Raw genomic sequence first — 15,863 nt, forward strand, 5'->3', positions numbered from 1 at the left:
CGGCCGCCCGCGCCCGCGCCCCCGCGGCCCTCCGCGCCGGCCACTGGGCTCGCCGGACACGCTCTCTTCCAGGACGTGAGTGGGGCGGGGGCGCGGGGGTCGTCTGTCCCTGTCTCCCTGCCCGCGGCTCTGCGTCTCCTTCTTCCCGGTGTCTGTCTGTCCGCACCTCTGCACGTCTTTGGCCCTGCCCTTCTGTCTCTCCGCGGCTCTGACCCTCTCTGTCCGACCCTGCTCTCCATCTCAAGAGGTCTCCCTTCTCTTGATCTCTCTGCTGTGTCCCCGTCCTGTCTCTGTCTCTCTTCTCAGCCCCAGTGGCACTGCTCCCGCCGCCGATGTCCCCAAGCCCACCCCATCTGTGTGGCAGGTAGGGGCGGGGTCATCACGCCACCCAGCAACAGTGGGAGCCCCTGCGTGTGGCAGCCCCGGGCCAGGCTCACCGGGCAGGGCAGTCCGGACACGGGTCGGAGCCTCTCCTGTCCCAGGGCTGCCCGCGGAGCCCCTGCGGCCAGACACAGGGCAGTAGAGCTCTTCAGTTGGTCAGGGCTGCCCAGGCTCCCTCTGGGCTCACTCCCCTCCGACCGGCGTCAGGTGGCCCATGGCCCCCTGGGTTGCGGCCCCACCTCCTTTCCTGCGCCTCAGTCCCTCCTAGCCCTCCTCTGTCTCCACTCCAGAGGTCCCTGCCCCCTCCCCACCGCCCCCAGTGACTCAGCACCTTGACCACAGTCCAGCCTGGAAAGACCTGACCCTCCTGCTTCCCAGATGGGGAAACTAAGGCCTGAAAGGCTGTGGCCCACCCAGGTCACACTTACAGGTGGAGCAGACAGAGTGGCCTCAGGTGTCATCATTCCCAGTTTAACAGCCTTGTCGTCCCGTCCCCCCCCCACCCCCGTTTGCCACCTGGGCCTGGCTGGGCTGCTGTGTGATCCCAAGCCAGTAGCAGGCCCACTCTGAGTCTGCCTAGGGGTCAGAAGGATTCACTGCCTTACCTCTCACTGACCCTGAGAAGTCCGGGGGCTCAGCTGGAGGGGTTGGACTTAGAGTCTGCGGCTATGAGGGCGTCTGTCCAGGCTTCCCGGGCTGCAGGGCACGTGGGTGTCTGGGCTGGACTGCACTCCCCTCTGCCTTCACTGCCTTTCATCTCTGCTTCTCTGTAAATGGAACCTTTGACCCTTACCTTCTGCCGCCCTCCTTCCCCTTTGCACACCCCTGAACGCACCTCTACACCCACATCTGCCCACGGCCTCCCTCTGATTTGCCTGCATAAGAGCCTAGTCCTGAAAGGGTTAACCCCAGGCTTCTCCCTCTTGTGCTAGTGGACAAACTGAGGCAGCCCAAAGAAAGGACTAGTGACTGCACGGAGGAAACAGCTCAGAGAGAGCAGCGGCTGGGGTCGGGTCTGGACAGCCACACAGCAGAGCTGGGGTGCAGGTCTGGGAGGGCTGCCCAGGGTGTGTGGACTGCATCTTGGCCCATCTTCCCAACCTTCCTCCCGCTGGGCCTGGGCCAAGGGCTGATGCATCAGGCGGGACTGGGGCTAGACTGTGGGGGTGGGGTGCGGGGAGCTGCCTGGAGCCCCAAGGGGCCGGCCCTGCAGGAGAAGGGAGCCAGTGCCAACCCGCTGTGTGTGCTTCCTGCACCCCCTTGCCGGGAAGCTCCCGCAGGGAGGCCAGCTGGGGCCAGGTTCTCCTCACAGCGCCCTCTAACACCTGTCTGCCCCCTAGGTTTTCCGCAGAGCAGACAAGAATGGTGAGTGTGGGTGGCTTCCTTGGGTCCCTTGGTGTGGGTGGAATGCGGGACACTGGGGAGGCAGGGGAAAGTTGAGGGCTTGTGGGCCCACACGGGAAAGTCAGTCAAGGCATCCTACCCAGAAAAAGTGTTCTTCTGATCTGAGCCATGTTTGGCCTGACCAAGAGCAGAGGATAGGATTTGGCCCCAGGCTGGAGGTGGGAGCTTATTTTCTCCACAGTGCCTGGCACAGGGCCGGAGGCTCCTGTACCCAACCTCCTCTGTCCTCACAACAGCCAGCTAGGTTGAAGGTCCTCACCCATTTCCCAAAGGAGTAGCGGCCCAGGGAGCTGAGGCAAGTTGCCTACAGTCAAACATCCTCTAACTGGGGGCGCCTGGAACCCAGGTCCATGTGGCAAGGGCCCATTTGTGAGGGGCTTGGAAGGCTGGGGTAATAGAGGCCTCCTGAACTTTCCACAAGACCCACCATCTGCAGGCAGGTGGGCCTGGAGGACACGGCGAAACCCAACCTGGGGCAGGGATAAAGGTGGGTTCAGTGCCCACGGAGTCAGCTCCTCCTGCTGGGACCCAGCATGCAATAGGTTGTCACCCTGGAGGACCCGGAGCAGCCCACCGTGCCACGTGGCCAGCAGGGGTCTCGGCCCAGGCAGCAGGGTGTCTTGATGTTCACCCCACTCCTTTGGGGTCTTCAGACCCTTCTGTGTTCTAGTGTCCTGGGATGGTCCTGTCTCCACTCCCTACCTCTTCTCCTTGGGTCTCTTCAGATTAGTGGGGACCGTTGGTCCCAACCCATTGGTGGGACACTTGCTGTCCCTGGGCAGTCCATCTGGGAGGCTCAGGAGCTGTGTAGCCCCACACCTGTCCAGCCCACCTGCTTGGAGACCATGCGCCCTGCTTGGAGTCCTTCCTGTCATTTGGAGTGAATGCCCCGTGTCACTGACCTTCCCACTCCCGTGTTAGGGAGCTCGTTCCCTGCTGCCGCTTGCAAAGGCTGCTGTGAGAACTCGTCTGCCTCCCTGTGGCTTCTCTGTGACGGCCTTGGGTCCGGAGCACGGCCATCCTTCCCACGTCCTCTCCACGGAGGCCCTGCCACGCGCTCGCTGTGTCACAGGCTATGTTCGTTCTTTCTCCACTTGGCAGCATTTTTTGAGTCCCTGTCTCCACTGCCAGGCACAGAGTGGGTTCTGTTTCCTTTCGCAGATTCCTTCGGGAACTCCAGTCCTTCTGTCCTCCACAGTCAGGGTCCCCCCTGAACTCAGAATCCCACCCCACCTGGCTGGCCATGAGATGCAGGGGGCATGTGGGCTGGGGAGCAGCCAGGGCTTGGGGTACCGACTCTGCCCCTGCTTCCCCAGATGACGGTAAGCTCTCCTTTGAGGAATTCCAGAATTACTTTGCCGACGGGGTTCTCAGCCCAGGGGAGCTGCAGGAGCTGTTCAGCGGCATTGAAGGGCACCCCACCGAGTGAGTACTGAGTGCCAGAGGGCGGCTGAGCCGGGGGCAGGTGCCAGGCCAGGCTGTCCGAACCCCACTGGGTCTCCTGCCGCCTCCGTTCTTTCTGAGGATGAGGGGTAGAAGGAGAAAAGTGCCAGGGCTCCACGCCAGCTTTACCCGCCCACCCTCCTCCCTACCCCAGCTTCAGCTTTGCCCGCTAGGCTGCTTCCAGCTGGGGCCCCAAAATAGCCAGGCCTGAGTCACCACCCGTGGCTCAGCCCCTCCGTTCCCCCTTCCTGCAGGAGCCAGAGGATGCCTGGGGACAGCTGGGCCTGCCTCCACCCATGGGTGCAGGTGCACACGCATGCACGCACACACACCTTCCTACGTGTGCTCCCACACCACACTGTGGCACAGATGTACACCCTTCCTCACACTTGCTGGGTGCACACGTATCTCCTGTGTGCACAGCTGCCCCCCTTCTGTCTCCTTAGGATAAATTCTAGACGCTAGGTTGGCATTCAAGGTTCCCAAGACTTGGGCTGGGTTCTTTATCTGCAGTGCTTCCCCCGCCTCTCAAGCAAACATCCCACCAGATTCCTTGTCCGGCTGAGCTGGGAGTTGGCAGTGCGGGCATTGGCTTCCATACCTGTTTGCGAGGCCCAAATCTCAGGCTCTGAAATGTGCCTTTTCTTTCCCCGCAGCAATTTAGAGACGGAGAAACTGTGTGGTGAGTAGGCCCCCCAGCAGCCCTCGTGTCCCGGAGCCCTGGGCCAGTGGGCGTGGGGGGGTTGGGTTCCTGATGGGACAGGATGGCTCAGCAGAAGAGGCTCACTGGCAGCTGTGGAATTCCAGGGGGGCAGCATTCAGCTTATAGAGGTGGTGGGGCCACGTCCTCAAGTGCTGCTTCTGCCCACAGACTACTTTTCAAAGCACCTGGGTGTCTACCGGCCTGTGCTGGCTGCTCTGGAGGCACTGAACCGAGCTGTGCTCTCTGCCATGGATGCCACCAAGCTGGTGAGTGGAGGGGCTGTGTGGGAGACCCACACCTGTCCAGCAGGGCTGTGGAGCTAGAAGCCGGGTTCACATGCCAACAGTTCCATGTTGTGGCTCTGCCCCTTTTAACCTCTCTGGGCCTCGGTTTCCTCATCTGTAAACCAGGGATAATAATGGAGCCCACCTCTTACCTTCTCCCATGACAATTAAATGAAAATGAAGGCAGGGATTTTTGTGTGTGGTCCTCTGCTCTGTTCGCAGCAGAACAATGCTGGGGCAGCAGGTGTTGCCCTTTTTGTTCTTGCTATATTGGCCAGTACCCGGGCAGGGAGGGCTGGGACAGCGGGTTGGGCTGACACAGGGCCACAGCCCGTGGCGGTGTGTGCTGGTTTGGGAGGCCTGTGGAGAGGGGCCTGACTGGACAGAAGGGAATCGAAGGCATGAAGTGTGTGCGCCCTGGAGCTTGTGCGCTGTGGAGACCTGTGTTGTGCAAGTGTAGACAGTGCCAACAGCCAGGGCTCTGGGGCCTTGGGTGGTGACTTCAGAAAAGTAAGCCACACGTCCATTTCAGCGGTACTTTTGTGATTTGGTTTTCTGAGACAGGGTCTCACTATGTAGTCTCACTGTGTAGGCTGGCCTTAAACTCGAGTTGGTCCTCTTGCCTCAGACGCCCACTGCTCCGGCAGACCTGGCTGCCTTCAGTGTTCAGCAAACGTGTCCACTTCCCTTTGCCGCAGAGCTCCTACAGAAGCAGGGAGGGAGCAGGGGGCAGGCCCAGGATAGTGCCTTTACCCTACTTTACAGAGAAAAGGAAACAGACTCGCAGAGTCAAAGGCCTTCTGAGCAATTCCTAGTACTGCAAAGAGGATAAAAAGAATTGAAGATTTAGTTCAGTGGTGGAGCACTGTTCGAGGCAGGTTTTAGGGGTGCCAGCTGGACTGGCATTTACTAAACTGGCAGTGGTTGGGGAGATTCCTACTGCATGTCAGAATGAGGGCCCTGCCCCCCCCCCCCACTTGCTCCTGGCCTAGAAAGGGATGCGGTTGGGGGTGGCCCATCCACACAGGAGACTCCAGACACTTGAGATTCTTTTTTATCTGGTGCTCTTGCTCTGAAGAGCTACAGTTCAGCCTGGAGCTTCTGTCCCTGCAGTGTCCCCTGGTGGGGCCGCATCCCCCACACCCCTAGTCAGTTGAACACTTCGTGCACCAGCCTGGAGCCGCACTCCTGGTACATGGCCCGGGTCATCCAGCTACGCTGGAAAGAATGCAAGGAGGCCGCCATGGAGCCTCCGGTCCACACAGCCGTGCCGCGCCCAGACCTGGCCACCAGGCGGGGCTGTAGGGCCGGGTAGCCGTGCCGCCGGCACTGGTCCTCCAGCTCTAGGCTCAGGCGCTCAGCAAAGCCAGGGAAAAGCGTGGAACCCCCGGCCAGCACCACGGTGTTGGCCAGCCGTTTCCGCAGCGTCGTGGGCATCTTCTGCAGTGCCCGGAAGGCCAGCATGGGCAGCCCCGGCTCAGCCTGGCCTAGCAGACCCGGCTGGAAGATGGGTTCCGGGCAGCGGAAGCGCTCGCTGCCGAGGCACACGGAGCTCCCATCGCCCATTCGGAAACTGGTCGGATGGTGGCGGGCAGGGTCACGGAGATCGCCCTCGAAGTCCAGCGACACGTAGCAGCAGCGCTTCTTGAGCTGTGTGACTGTCTTGCGCGGCAGGCCCTGCAGTCGCAGGTCAGGACTCGCAGCCACCAGCAGCTCTCGCAAGTAGCGCGAAAGGGTGCTGCCTGCCACGTCCAGCCGAAAGGTGGCCTGGAGCCACGAGTGCCCCGCGTAGACAGGCGTGGCGTGGCACACGCCGGCGCCCGCCTCCACCGCCAGCCCGCTGAGCGCGCCGGCCGAGCAGAGCGCCAGCAGCGCGGTGCTGGCCACATGGCACGCGGGCACCGCCAAGGCCTCGAACAGCAGCTCGGCCACCTTCTCGCGGCCCTTGGGCGGCGCCGACGGCGAGTCGCTCACCAGCACAGGCCACTGCTCCGGGCACACCCGCAGGCCCCCCACCAGCAGGCGCTCCCACAGCCCCTCCAGCGCTTCCCAGTCCACCACCACGCCGTGCTTGATGGGGTGCGCGCGCGTCACGCCGCCCGCCAGCTCGCAGCCCGGCGCGCCCGGCCGCACGGGCCGGTCCCAGCTGGGCACCAGGCTGGAGCTCTTGAGCACTACGCGCGGCTGGTCCTCGCCCGAGAAGCCCGCCTTGGTGAAGCCTGAGCCGTGGTCCACCACCACCGCGATGTGGCCCAGCGAGAGCGGCCGGTCGGGCCGGCGGGGCCCGGACACGGACGCCACCTCGCCGAAGGGCCCAGCCGCCAGCTCCTAGGCCGATGTCCCTAGGATAGCGCCCCTTTCGCTTGACTCCGCCCTCTGGCCACAAGGCCCCGCCTGTCCGGGCAGAGCGGCCCCGCCCTGGGCTCCGGGTTCTGCTGCAGGTTTCTCTAGGGCTCCAGGCCCAGAGACCTTCACAGGACTTGCCCCTGCCTGCGCCTCTGCTCTGTTCCCTCGGGCCTTGCTGACACTGAGGACAAAAGGGTCAGACAAAGTCCTTTTCGGTGTGGACACGCTGCTGAGAGAAGCAGAGCCCTGGAAATGAAGAGGCCTGTGGCGAGGCCATCTGGACATATACCCCCCTTGGGCACAGCCCTTCCTTAGGCGCCAGCGGTCCCCTGGTGCTTCTCACCTGGGGCTGACAAAGCAGTTCCTGGTTGGGGGTGGTGGAAGAGATGGTCAAAGAAGACAGAACTTGGATCGGACTCATTGTGACCTCAGCCCTCCGCACTGCCGATGCTTCTGACCCCCGCCCCCATAAAAACTCCCTAGACCCGTCGTCCTCCCCACGGATGTGGGCGATATTGTTTTGGCCTCAGCTGCTGAGCAAATCTAGTCTGATTCTTCCCCCAAGTCACTTTCGGTTATCTGCTGTCCTTTGGCCAGAGGTTCCACCCTTCCACCCTCTGCTGAAGAGCAAGCTCTTGTTCACGATCTGCAGCCTTCAGAGGACCCCTGTGTGCTCAGCCCTCAGAGGCCCACGCATCCTACACAGAGTTCCACCTAGCTGTGCCTCAGTTCTGAAGCTCACTGCCCAACTGAGCTTGGGATTCTTTCTCTGCTATGCTTCTTCCTCTAAAAGGTGGTGGTAACCCTCACAGGAAAGAGGCCACTTGTCTCTGCACAGCCTCATTCTCTGAGGACCATTTTAGTAGGCAGTAGAAGATTCAGCTGGACTCAGGAACAGGATCTGACTGCAGGATTGGGAACCTGGATGGGCGTGGCCTTTGCATTGTAGGGTTTTTGTTTGTTTTTGTGGTTCTGGAGATGGAACCCAGGGCCTTGTGCATGCTGGGCAAGTGCCCTACTGTGGAGCTATATCCTCAGCCCCTCTATTGTGTTTTTCTTCTTCTGAAGACTGGCTTTGGCCAGTGCATATCCCACTATAAAACATGGTCTCGTGGGGCATGGTGGCGCATGCCTGTAATCCCAGCACTCAGGAGGCTAGGGCAGGAGGATCGTTGTGAGTTCGAGACCAGCCTGGGTTACAAAGTGAGCTCAAGGCCAGCCTGAACTGCATAGTGAGACCCTGTCTCAAAAAGACAAAAAAAAAGTCTCTCCCAGCTCCTGAACTGTCACAGGGGAGGGGCTGACAGGGCCAGCTTTGGCCAAGTATGCATAGATGAGCCCGGTTACCCAGACTGTAATCACGTGGGTGGAAGAGCAGAGTCAGTTCTTACAATGCGCAGGTGAAGGGCTGAGGGTATAGCTCGGCCGTAGTGCCTGCCTGGCAACTGTAAGGTCTTGAGTTTGATTCCTGACACCAAAAAACAAACAAACAAACAAAAAATGCACAGGGGACATGCCATAGGTCATGCCCCAGCCAGCCTGATGCCCTTGTAAAGGAAGAGATGTGTTGAGTAACAAAAATGTATTTTCAGCCAGGTGTGGTGGCGTGTGCCTGTAATCCTAGCACTCGGGGGACTGAGGCAGGAGGATAACTGTGAGTTCCAGATGAGCCTGAACTACACAGTAAGACCCTGTCTCTAAAGAACGAATATTTTCACCAGGAGCTGGGCTTGTGACTCATGAGCTGGGACCTTCATCCAGCTAGGTCTGCCTCAGGAAGGGAGCTGCTGGTCTGGCAGGGCTGAGTTGGCGTTAGGGTCTGGAGCTGGATTTGGAACGTGGCCTCCTGCCCAGAGTGTGCAGGGGGGCCTCTCCTGATGTAACGAGTGAGCCTCACACTTGAGACCCCAAGGGCCAGTATGGCCAGAGGCAGGGAGGAGGGGGCAACCCCTGAGGCCCTAGCTGGGGAAGACTGAGGCTGCAGCTCTCAATGATACGTTTGAGCTCGCCTCCTCCCCAGGACGGGGAGAACCGGTCAGACTAGGGAACTGCTCTGCACAGATGAGTGATTTGGAAGAAGCCTTTAGCTGAATGTGGGGAAGGGGATGGGACAGGGACAGTTGGGAGACAGGTGCTAAGTTTGACTAAGGTGCCTTGAAGTCTAGGGGAGCTGAGTGCTTACAAAAGCGGAGTCTGCCCCTGCACCCGACCAAGGGATCTCGCTGTTTCCCCTGAAGGTGCCCATTTGCCTGGGACCCTCCTGCCTAAGGGCGATATCAGAATGCCGCGTCCTCTTCATGTCAGCCTTTGCTGGAAATGGGTCTCTCCTCTATCGACAAGCCTAGGTTTGTTTGAGCTCACCTCCCTTGGGCGGGAGGGTCTGGTCCGGGCCCAGAGTGTTAGGGAGACAGGTTGTGGTTCTGACCTTGTGTCACAGGAAGGAGAAGCCAAAGTCAGCTCTGGCTTCAGGCCACAATTCTGCCAGCCGTCCGCCCTATTCATCCCTCCCTCGGCTGGGCCTCAACTTTGCTTCAGCCCCGATGGCTGGCCGGGACAGCGTTAACAGACGCCAGGGTTGCTGTGCGCTCTTTATTAGGCCGGACCCGGGCGGGCACTCAGGGCCGAGCGCGAATGCAGCGAATGCAGCGCCGCCGCTGCTCGCGGTGGTCTCGCTCCGCGTCCGCCTCTCTCGGGGTCACGGGGCGCGAGAATAGTCGCTGCGGGCGCCCGGAGGGCTTCGGCCCCGCCCCCTGGGAAGAGGTTCCGCCCCTAGCTCTGGCCCCGCCCCCTACGCGCTGCCCTTCTTCCTGCCGCCATGCATCCAGCTGCAAGAGTAGGACCTGGACCTTCAGCTCGCACCTGTGCGCGCGCTGGCGCCGATCAGGCCCGTCGCCTGCTCCTCGGAGCGTGGACGATGCCGGGAGGCCGGCGCGGACGCCAGTCGCGCCCTCATTTGGCTGCTGGGCCCGCGCCCTGGGACCCGCCGCCGCCTCAGTCCGCTGCTGCCGCCTGGCCAGAGGGAAAAGCAGCACGATCTTGACCTGGAGGTGGGCGGGATGTGAAGGGGAAGAGCGCGCTTGGGGCCGAGTCCGGATCCAGGATGTCCCCACCTTCCTCCCAGCGACCCTCATCATCCCCAGAACTCTGCCCTGCGTTTCCCCTAACTCTCGTTGGCCTGCCGTGTGGCCACCCACTGTCCCATCAGGCCCCAGAAAAGCACAGCCTTCCCTGCTGGAGGTCAGGGAGCCTCCGCTGTCCCTGCTGGCCCAGGTCTTCCTTCTGGAAGCCCTTTTCTAGCCCAGGCTGACCTGTGATGGGGTATCCCGGTGTACTGGGGAGAAGGTGTGAGGGAAGGCTCTGTCCGTAGCCTCGCTGGTATCAAGTGAGCTGCTGCCCCATGCCTTACCTCCAAGCACAGCCTAGGGAACTGCCTTCCTCCTGCCCCCCCTCCTGGGCCCCCAAGTCTCCTTGTGCCTTTTGATTTCTGGAATCCCTGCCCTCCCTTCCGGGCTTTTAGGACCCAGACCCAGACCTAGACTCAGACCCATGTGGGCTCTTGGGACCCTCGTCCTCAGGGAGAATCCTCCAGCCCTCCTCGGCTCCCTAGAGCTGTCTGGACTCTCAGCATCTCAGAGCAGCCCAGCGGCACCCCACACGCACATTCGGCTTCTTCTGCTTGAAGTGGCTGAAGAGCTGTTGCCCCTGGGCCTGGTCCATGTCTGGTGGCCTCTCCTTGCAGGGCTGCTTGGGCGCTTTGGTCCTGTTGTGAGAACTGCTGTTCCCCATGGCAAAGCTGGTCAGCTCAGGGGCCACGGCCCATGCTACCTCTGCGCTGCCTTCTGGCTAGGGGCCCTGGCTGGCCCTGGCTGGGGGGAGACCACATTGTGACCTCATCAGTTCCGGCACTGAGCTCCTCCCCCAGAACCCAGGTGAATCTTGGCTTCTTTCACTCTGTGACTTCTGACCTTGGTTTCTCAGTTGTACAACTGGGCTAACAATGATCGTAAATGAAGCAGTGCCCCTGGCTACACTATTCAGCATAAGCTCCAGTCTTTTCATCTGTAAATGGGGTCAGTTATGGCCCCTGTAAATTATTATAAGTCTTAATTGAAATTCTTGTTTGATTTTTGTGAGACAGGGTCTTGCTATGTAGTCCATACTGACCTTAAACTCACTATGTAGCCCAGGCTGGCCTCGAACTCACAGTGATCCTCCTGCCTCATCCTCCTGAGTGCTGGGATTACAGGTGTGTGTATTAAGTGAAATTCTTGGAACTGACTGGCAGGATAGGTGCTTTGCCAGCCAGGTTCTTTGGTTGCAGCAGAAACTGATTGATCATCTTAGGCAGAAAATTTACTAGAAGGATTTCATGCATATGGAAATCACTGGTCTGAGAATGGCAGGACCCAGTCTCCACTCTGTCTCTCTCTCTAAGCCTATAAGCCTAGCTCAGGGGGCTCCTCTGTCCTGGCCGAGGGGAGGCAGGCCATGGACAAGCAATGAAGCCCTTGAGGACCCAGGACTCCCATGGTTGTGTGTGTGTGGTTGGGGCTGTGGGATCTCAGGACACCTGTGACCGAGAGGTATATGAATGGGCAGATTCCTCATTAGTGGTATGTTTGACATTATAAATAACAGAGCTGGCCACAGTGTTGCATGCCTGTGATCCCATCTGCTTGGGAGGCTGAAGCAGGAAAATCAGTTTAACCCCAGCCTGGGCAATTTCATGAGGCCCTGTTTCAAAATGAAAGGGCTGGGTCACGGCCCTGCCTTGCATGTTTGAGGCCCTGGGTGGAATCCTTGGCACCAAAACCAAAAAGGTGACAGTTAGTGTATGGGGGACTTGTGTGCCAGGCACTGGGGTGGAATCCTATGTAGGAATTGGGGGCCCGCTTCCAACAGCTCAGGGTGGGGGTATAATCGTTCCTGCTCTGCAGTTGAGGAAACGGGCACAAGGTGGTGAAGGGAGTTGAGATGTGCAGCGCAGGGCCTGGCACACGGTCAGCCTCCGTCTCCCCACCCATGTTGTGGGGTGGTGGCGCTGTAGGCTGGGGTCATGCTGGTACGTGGACAATGACGTGACGGTCCATGTCTGTACCTCCTAGCAAAAGGCACACAGTTGATGTTTGCTGCGTGGGTGGGTGGATGGATGGATGCATATGTAGATTGTGAGTTTGGGGCCAGCTGGTAGGGATGGAGCCATATCGCACCATCATTTTGCACCATGTGTTAAAATTGGCCCTTGAAGGCCCTCTAACCACCACCCCACTCAGCTGTGCTTGGCTGGGGGCCTCACTGGCTATAGCAAAGCTGAAGGTGGTAGTCTCAGCAGGGAAGAAAATTTGAGGTCCAGAAATGCTATCATGCCAGCTGGCAGATGCTCCCTGTGGGTCAGCCTCATAGCTCCAGGCCTCGCCAAGGAGGCTCTGAGCTCCCCTTGCCCCCCCAAACTGCAGAGTCCTCCTGTGTGTGCCATATCTGCCCTGCCCTTGTCCGCTGCTGCTCTGATGGGCAAGAGGTAGCCCACCAGGGAGGCAGCTCCCTGCTCTGAAATATGCTGAGGGCTGGGAGATGCTGACGGGCCCTGTGCCCCTAGGAATATGAGCAGGCCTCCAAGGTGGACCAGTTCGTGACACGCTTCCTGCTGCGGGAGACGGCCAGCCAGCTCCAGGCTCTGCAGAATTCTCTGGAGGGGGCATCAGACACCCTGGAGGCCCAGGCCCGTGGCCCATCATATGCCAGGGCCATGCCAGCCTGCATGTCCAGAGAGTGAGTGCCCATTGTCCCTGCATTCCACACCCCTCTGTGTCATTACATTCGGTAGTCCCAGCACCCTGGAGCCCACAACAGGTGGGGAGGCAGTGAGCAGGTGAGGAGGGGTGGCTGGTAGAGGGCTGGGTCTGAGTCCCAGGAGGCCTGTCTTGCCCCACCCAGGCCTGGTTCTGTGCTGGGATGCCAGTCCTTGGCCCCATGAGTCTGGGGGCAGTGGACTGACCCTCCACTTCCCCTAGGTCAGGTGGAGAGCACATGGAAGTGCAGTGGAGGCCCCGTGGCAGCCGGCGGGCAGGACGAAGGGCCCTGAGGAGTGTCAGCAGGTCACCCACCTGGTCTCCTGGCTCTTCTGACATAGGTGTGCCTGCGGTGGGGTGGGAGGCCTGGCTGAGGAGGGTCCAGGGAAGGTGTGGCACCCCCTGGTCCCTGAGTGCCTGATCCTCCGTTGCTCCCTGGTTTGTCTGGAGTCCTCTAGCCTCAGGGGTCCATAGCTGACCCCATCCCTGAAACTTACCCTTAGGGCAGAGCTCAGAGGCTTCGATGCAGTGGCGGCTCCAGGTCAACCGTCTTCAGGAGCTCATAGACCAGCTTGAGTGCAAGGTGGGTGGCTCTGTGGCCAGTGCCCCTCAGGGAGGACCTCCCTGGCATCAGCCCAAGGCAGGCATATGCTGGGGGCTTGGCCTATATTCTGTGTCTCTCACAGGCCCCCCGGCTGGAACCTCTGCATGAAGAGGACCTCGCCAAGGGTCCTGACTCGGTGAGCCAGGGCTAGGGGGTGGGCTGCTGGGTGCTAGACCCCCGCGCTGAGCAAGGCCAGCAGCATGCGTCTGCCCTGTCGCCAGGCCTGGCAGGCAGGGGCTGGTTCTGGTCCTTGCTCTGAGGCCCTGCAGAAATCACGGCCCGCTCAGGGTATCAGTTCCTACATCAGCATATCTGGAACGTGGTCTGGGGTAGTGGATGGAGGCTAGAGGGGACAGTGGGAAGTGGTGACATATTGCAGAAGAGGACAATGGCTGGATTAAGGCAGTGATCTTGAAGGGAAGGGTCAGTGATGCTCGGGGCTGTTGGTGGCAGGGGCTAACCCTAGCGTGGGCCACATGTCAGGAAGGGTGGAGTCTCCCTCATGCCTGCCCCACCCCAGCTCACTGGCCGCCCCTCTCGCCAGTACATTCTCGTGGCCCAGCGGCAGGTGCAGGTGGCCGAAGCCGCCTTGCAGGACTTCCACCGAGCCCTTTGCTGCTACGTGGACTTCACAGAGGCCCAGAGCCATTGTCTGCAGTGAGTCCCCAGCTGTTGGTGGGGTGGCCGAGGTGGGGAGGGTAAGCAGAGGATGCTCGGCCGGATAGGGGCAGAGCTCCCATGAGACCCTGGCTGGTGGGCAGCAATGGTGGCAGCTCCGGCCTGGCCTGGCCGTCTCTTTGCCCCACAGCGTGTCTGCCCATCAGATGTTGGACAACACCTCCTACGCCCTGTACGAGTTCTGGCAGGATGAAGCCTCCTGGAGAAGGTATGAGTGGTGGTCCTATAGCTGACGTGAGTATGGGCCCTTGGAGTAGGTCGGCCTGGTTCAAGTCCTGCTGTCCCACTTACCAGCTGTGTGAACTCAGATGAGTTACCTAACCAGGGCCTGCTTTTCCACAGTGGGAGTGATAACAGCGAACCTCTCACAGACAGTCTGAATGAGATGATGTTTAAAAAACTGTATTAAAAATACAAGCCAGGCATGGTGGTGTGTGCCTGTAATCCCAGCACTCTGCAAAGCTGAGGCAGGACTGAAGCATTAGCACAGCCTGGGCAATTTAGCAAGACCCTGTCTCAAAAAAAAAAAGGACTGGGAATGTAGCTCACTGTGAAGGCCCTGGGTTCAATCTCTAGTACTGCAAAACAAAACAAAACAAAACACCCTGAATACAGTGCCTGGTATACAGTAGGCATCAAATGAATGCACAGTGTTGTTACTGTGTCACACCCTATGCCAGATACTTTGAAATTTCAGTCACTTTTCACAGGATCCCAGTGAAGTAGACCTTGTCCCCATTTCACATAGGAGAAAACTGATTGCCGGGTGTGGTGGCGCACGCCTGTAATCCCAGTATTTGGGAGGCTGAGGCAGGAGGATCACCATGAGTTCAAGGCCAGCCTGGACTACATAGTGAGTTCAAGACCACCCTGAACTACAAAGTGAGACCCTGTCTCAAAAGAAAGAAAGAAAGAAAGTAAAGAAAAGAAAACTGAGGCTTCGAGCCAGTATGGAGAAGGCCTGGGACCTGAATCCAGGCAGCAGGGCTGGGGCGGGGTTGGGGAGGCCCGGGAACAGTGGCCCTGACCTTGAAGCAGATGGCTGCAGCCCTGGTCCCATCCGTCCTCCGCCTCCCTAGGCACCAGCAGGCACCCTGCAGCAAGGCCTTCCAGCGCATCCTCATTGACCACCTGCGTGCCCCGGACACCCTCACCACCGTGTTCTTCCCAGGTGTGCTGCAGCCCTTGGGGCAGGAGGGGTGGGCCAGGCTCCTGATGGCTCCTGACCCCCAGCCTCTGACCCCCAGTCTCCTGGTGGATCATGAACAACAACTGAGCCCGACCTGATCACACCAAGGACCCGGAAGGCCCTACCTGTCTCCTGCACTGGTCACCTCAGCACCAAGAGCAAGGACCCTGCCGTCTCCTAGACCTGGGCCTGGCCAGCTGGGAGAGGGCTCAGCCCAGGGCTCAGGGACTGGGCTGCTTATTTTTTTATTATCAGTGTGTCTTATTGTTTGTAGCTGCAGCCTTCCAGGCATCTGGTTTTCCACTGGCTCAGGAGGCCTGGACTTGGTCCCTTCTGCCCCTGCCTTGCTGTGTAACTAAGCAGGTCCCTTCCCGCTCTGGTTGGCTCGCAGTGTCCTGCTTTCTTCTTGCTGTCTGTCTCGGGGGGGCCAGGTTTCTGCTTTTCCCCAACCAGTGGCAGAATAGGGCTGGTGCTTAGGGATCCTCGGCCCCTTGAACCTTGACCCTGAGACTGGGCCAGATCAGTCTGCAGTGTGGGTAAGGACCTGGGTGTCCCCATCACCCTCCTGTGCCCATCACCCCTCCTAGCACCCATACTTCATCAGAGATCTCTGGAGAATCTTGAGTTGGTTTGCATGTCATTTACATATCATTTGCATGCCCACACCCCACCCATTCTCAGGGCACTGTGGGAAGCCCCAAGGTAACCTTGCCAAGTAGCAATAATTTGGGCCCAGAGTCACCTGCTGCCCCCAGAGACCTCTGCACCCGAGCGCAGGGCCAATAAAGGCAGTGCTCACCTCTGGTGTCTGCTCTCTCCCTTGGTGAAACCAGGCCATCGGCCTGTGTCTCCCTGACCAACCTCTCAGGGCTGGAAGCCTGTGTTTAAAATCGGCTGGCTCCTATCTGCAGCTCCCACACTTGCAGAGTGTGGTTCCTTCATCCTGCTGTCCCTCCATTCAGGGTCCTGCACCCTGCTTATGGGGCCTGCCTGGGAAAGGGGGTGATGTGGTCTGAGATCTGCTGGGGCTTCTAGCTTCACC

The 15,863-nt window shown here is 59.7% G+C and overlaps 3 protein-coding genes across 4 annotated transcripts; 1 reads left to right on the forward strand and 2 right to left on the reverse strand.

The window, feature by feature from the left end:
• Necab3 (N-terminal EF-hand calcium binding protein 3) lies at nt 1–15,626 on the forward strand (the record flags this gene model as incomplete). 2 transcript variants are annotated; one of them, XM_013514323.1, is given in 13 exon segments in its annotated part: nt 1–75; nt 1,722–1,746; nt 3,102–3,210; nt 3,885–3,910; nt 4,100–4,197; nt 12,158–12,330; nt 12,573–12,691; nt 12,854–12,933; nt 13,037–13,090; nt 13,475–13,611; nt 13,763–13,840; nt 14,712–14,803; nt 14,880–15,626. In XM_013514323.1, coding segments are annotated over 13 exon segments (1,095 nt in total), but the record flags the coding sequence as incomplete, so codon positions are not given.
• Actl10 (actin-like 10) lies at nt 5,254–6,540 on the reverse strand (the record flags this gene model as incomplete). The annotated part of the gene is made up of 1 exon (XM_005384923.1): nt 5,254–6,540. A coding segment is annotated over one exon (1,176 nt), but the record flags the coding sequence as incomplete, so codon positions are not given.
• Nucleotides 9,137–10,444, reverse strand: LOC102027199 (chromosome unknown open reading frame, human C20orf144). Its single transcript, XM_005384840.2, has 2 exons — nt 10,222–10,444; nt 9,137–9,602 (listed from the first exon to the last, which is right to left on the reverse strand). The coding sequence occupies exons 1-2, from the start codon at nt 10,345–10,347 to the stop codon at nt 9,177–9,179; spliced, it is 552 nt and encodes a 183-aa protein (XP_005384897.1). The 5' UTR covers nt 10,348–10,444; the 3' UTR covers nt 9,137–9,176.
• Nucleotides 15,627–15,863: the final 237 nt, after the last annotated feature.

This window comes from Chinchilla lanigera, unplaced genomic scaffold (assembly GCF_000276665.1).
Source record: "Chinchilla lanigera isolate Chin_1 unplaced genomic scaffold, ChiLan1.0 scaffold00021, whole genome shotgun sequence".
NCBI classification, from domain to species: Eukaryota; Metazoa; Chordata; class Mammalia; order Rodentia; family Chinchillidae; genus Chinchilla; species Chinchilla lanigera.

What these genes read in the sequence shown, in the direction of transcription:
- LOC102027199 (XM_005384840.2), bottom strand. Translation starts at nt 10,347, where the DNA reads ATGGGGAACAGCAGTTCTCACAACAGGACCAAAGCGCCCAAGCAGCCC. An exon ending in TCAAGCAGAAGAAGCCGAAT is followed by an intron (nt 9,603 to 10,221) that starts GTGCGTGTGGGG and finishes GCCCACCTCCAG; the next exon opens with GTCAAGATCGTGCTGCTTTT.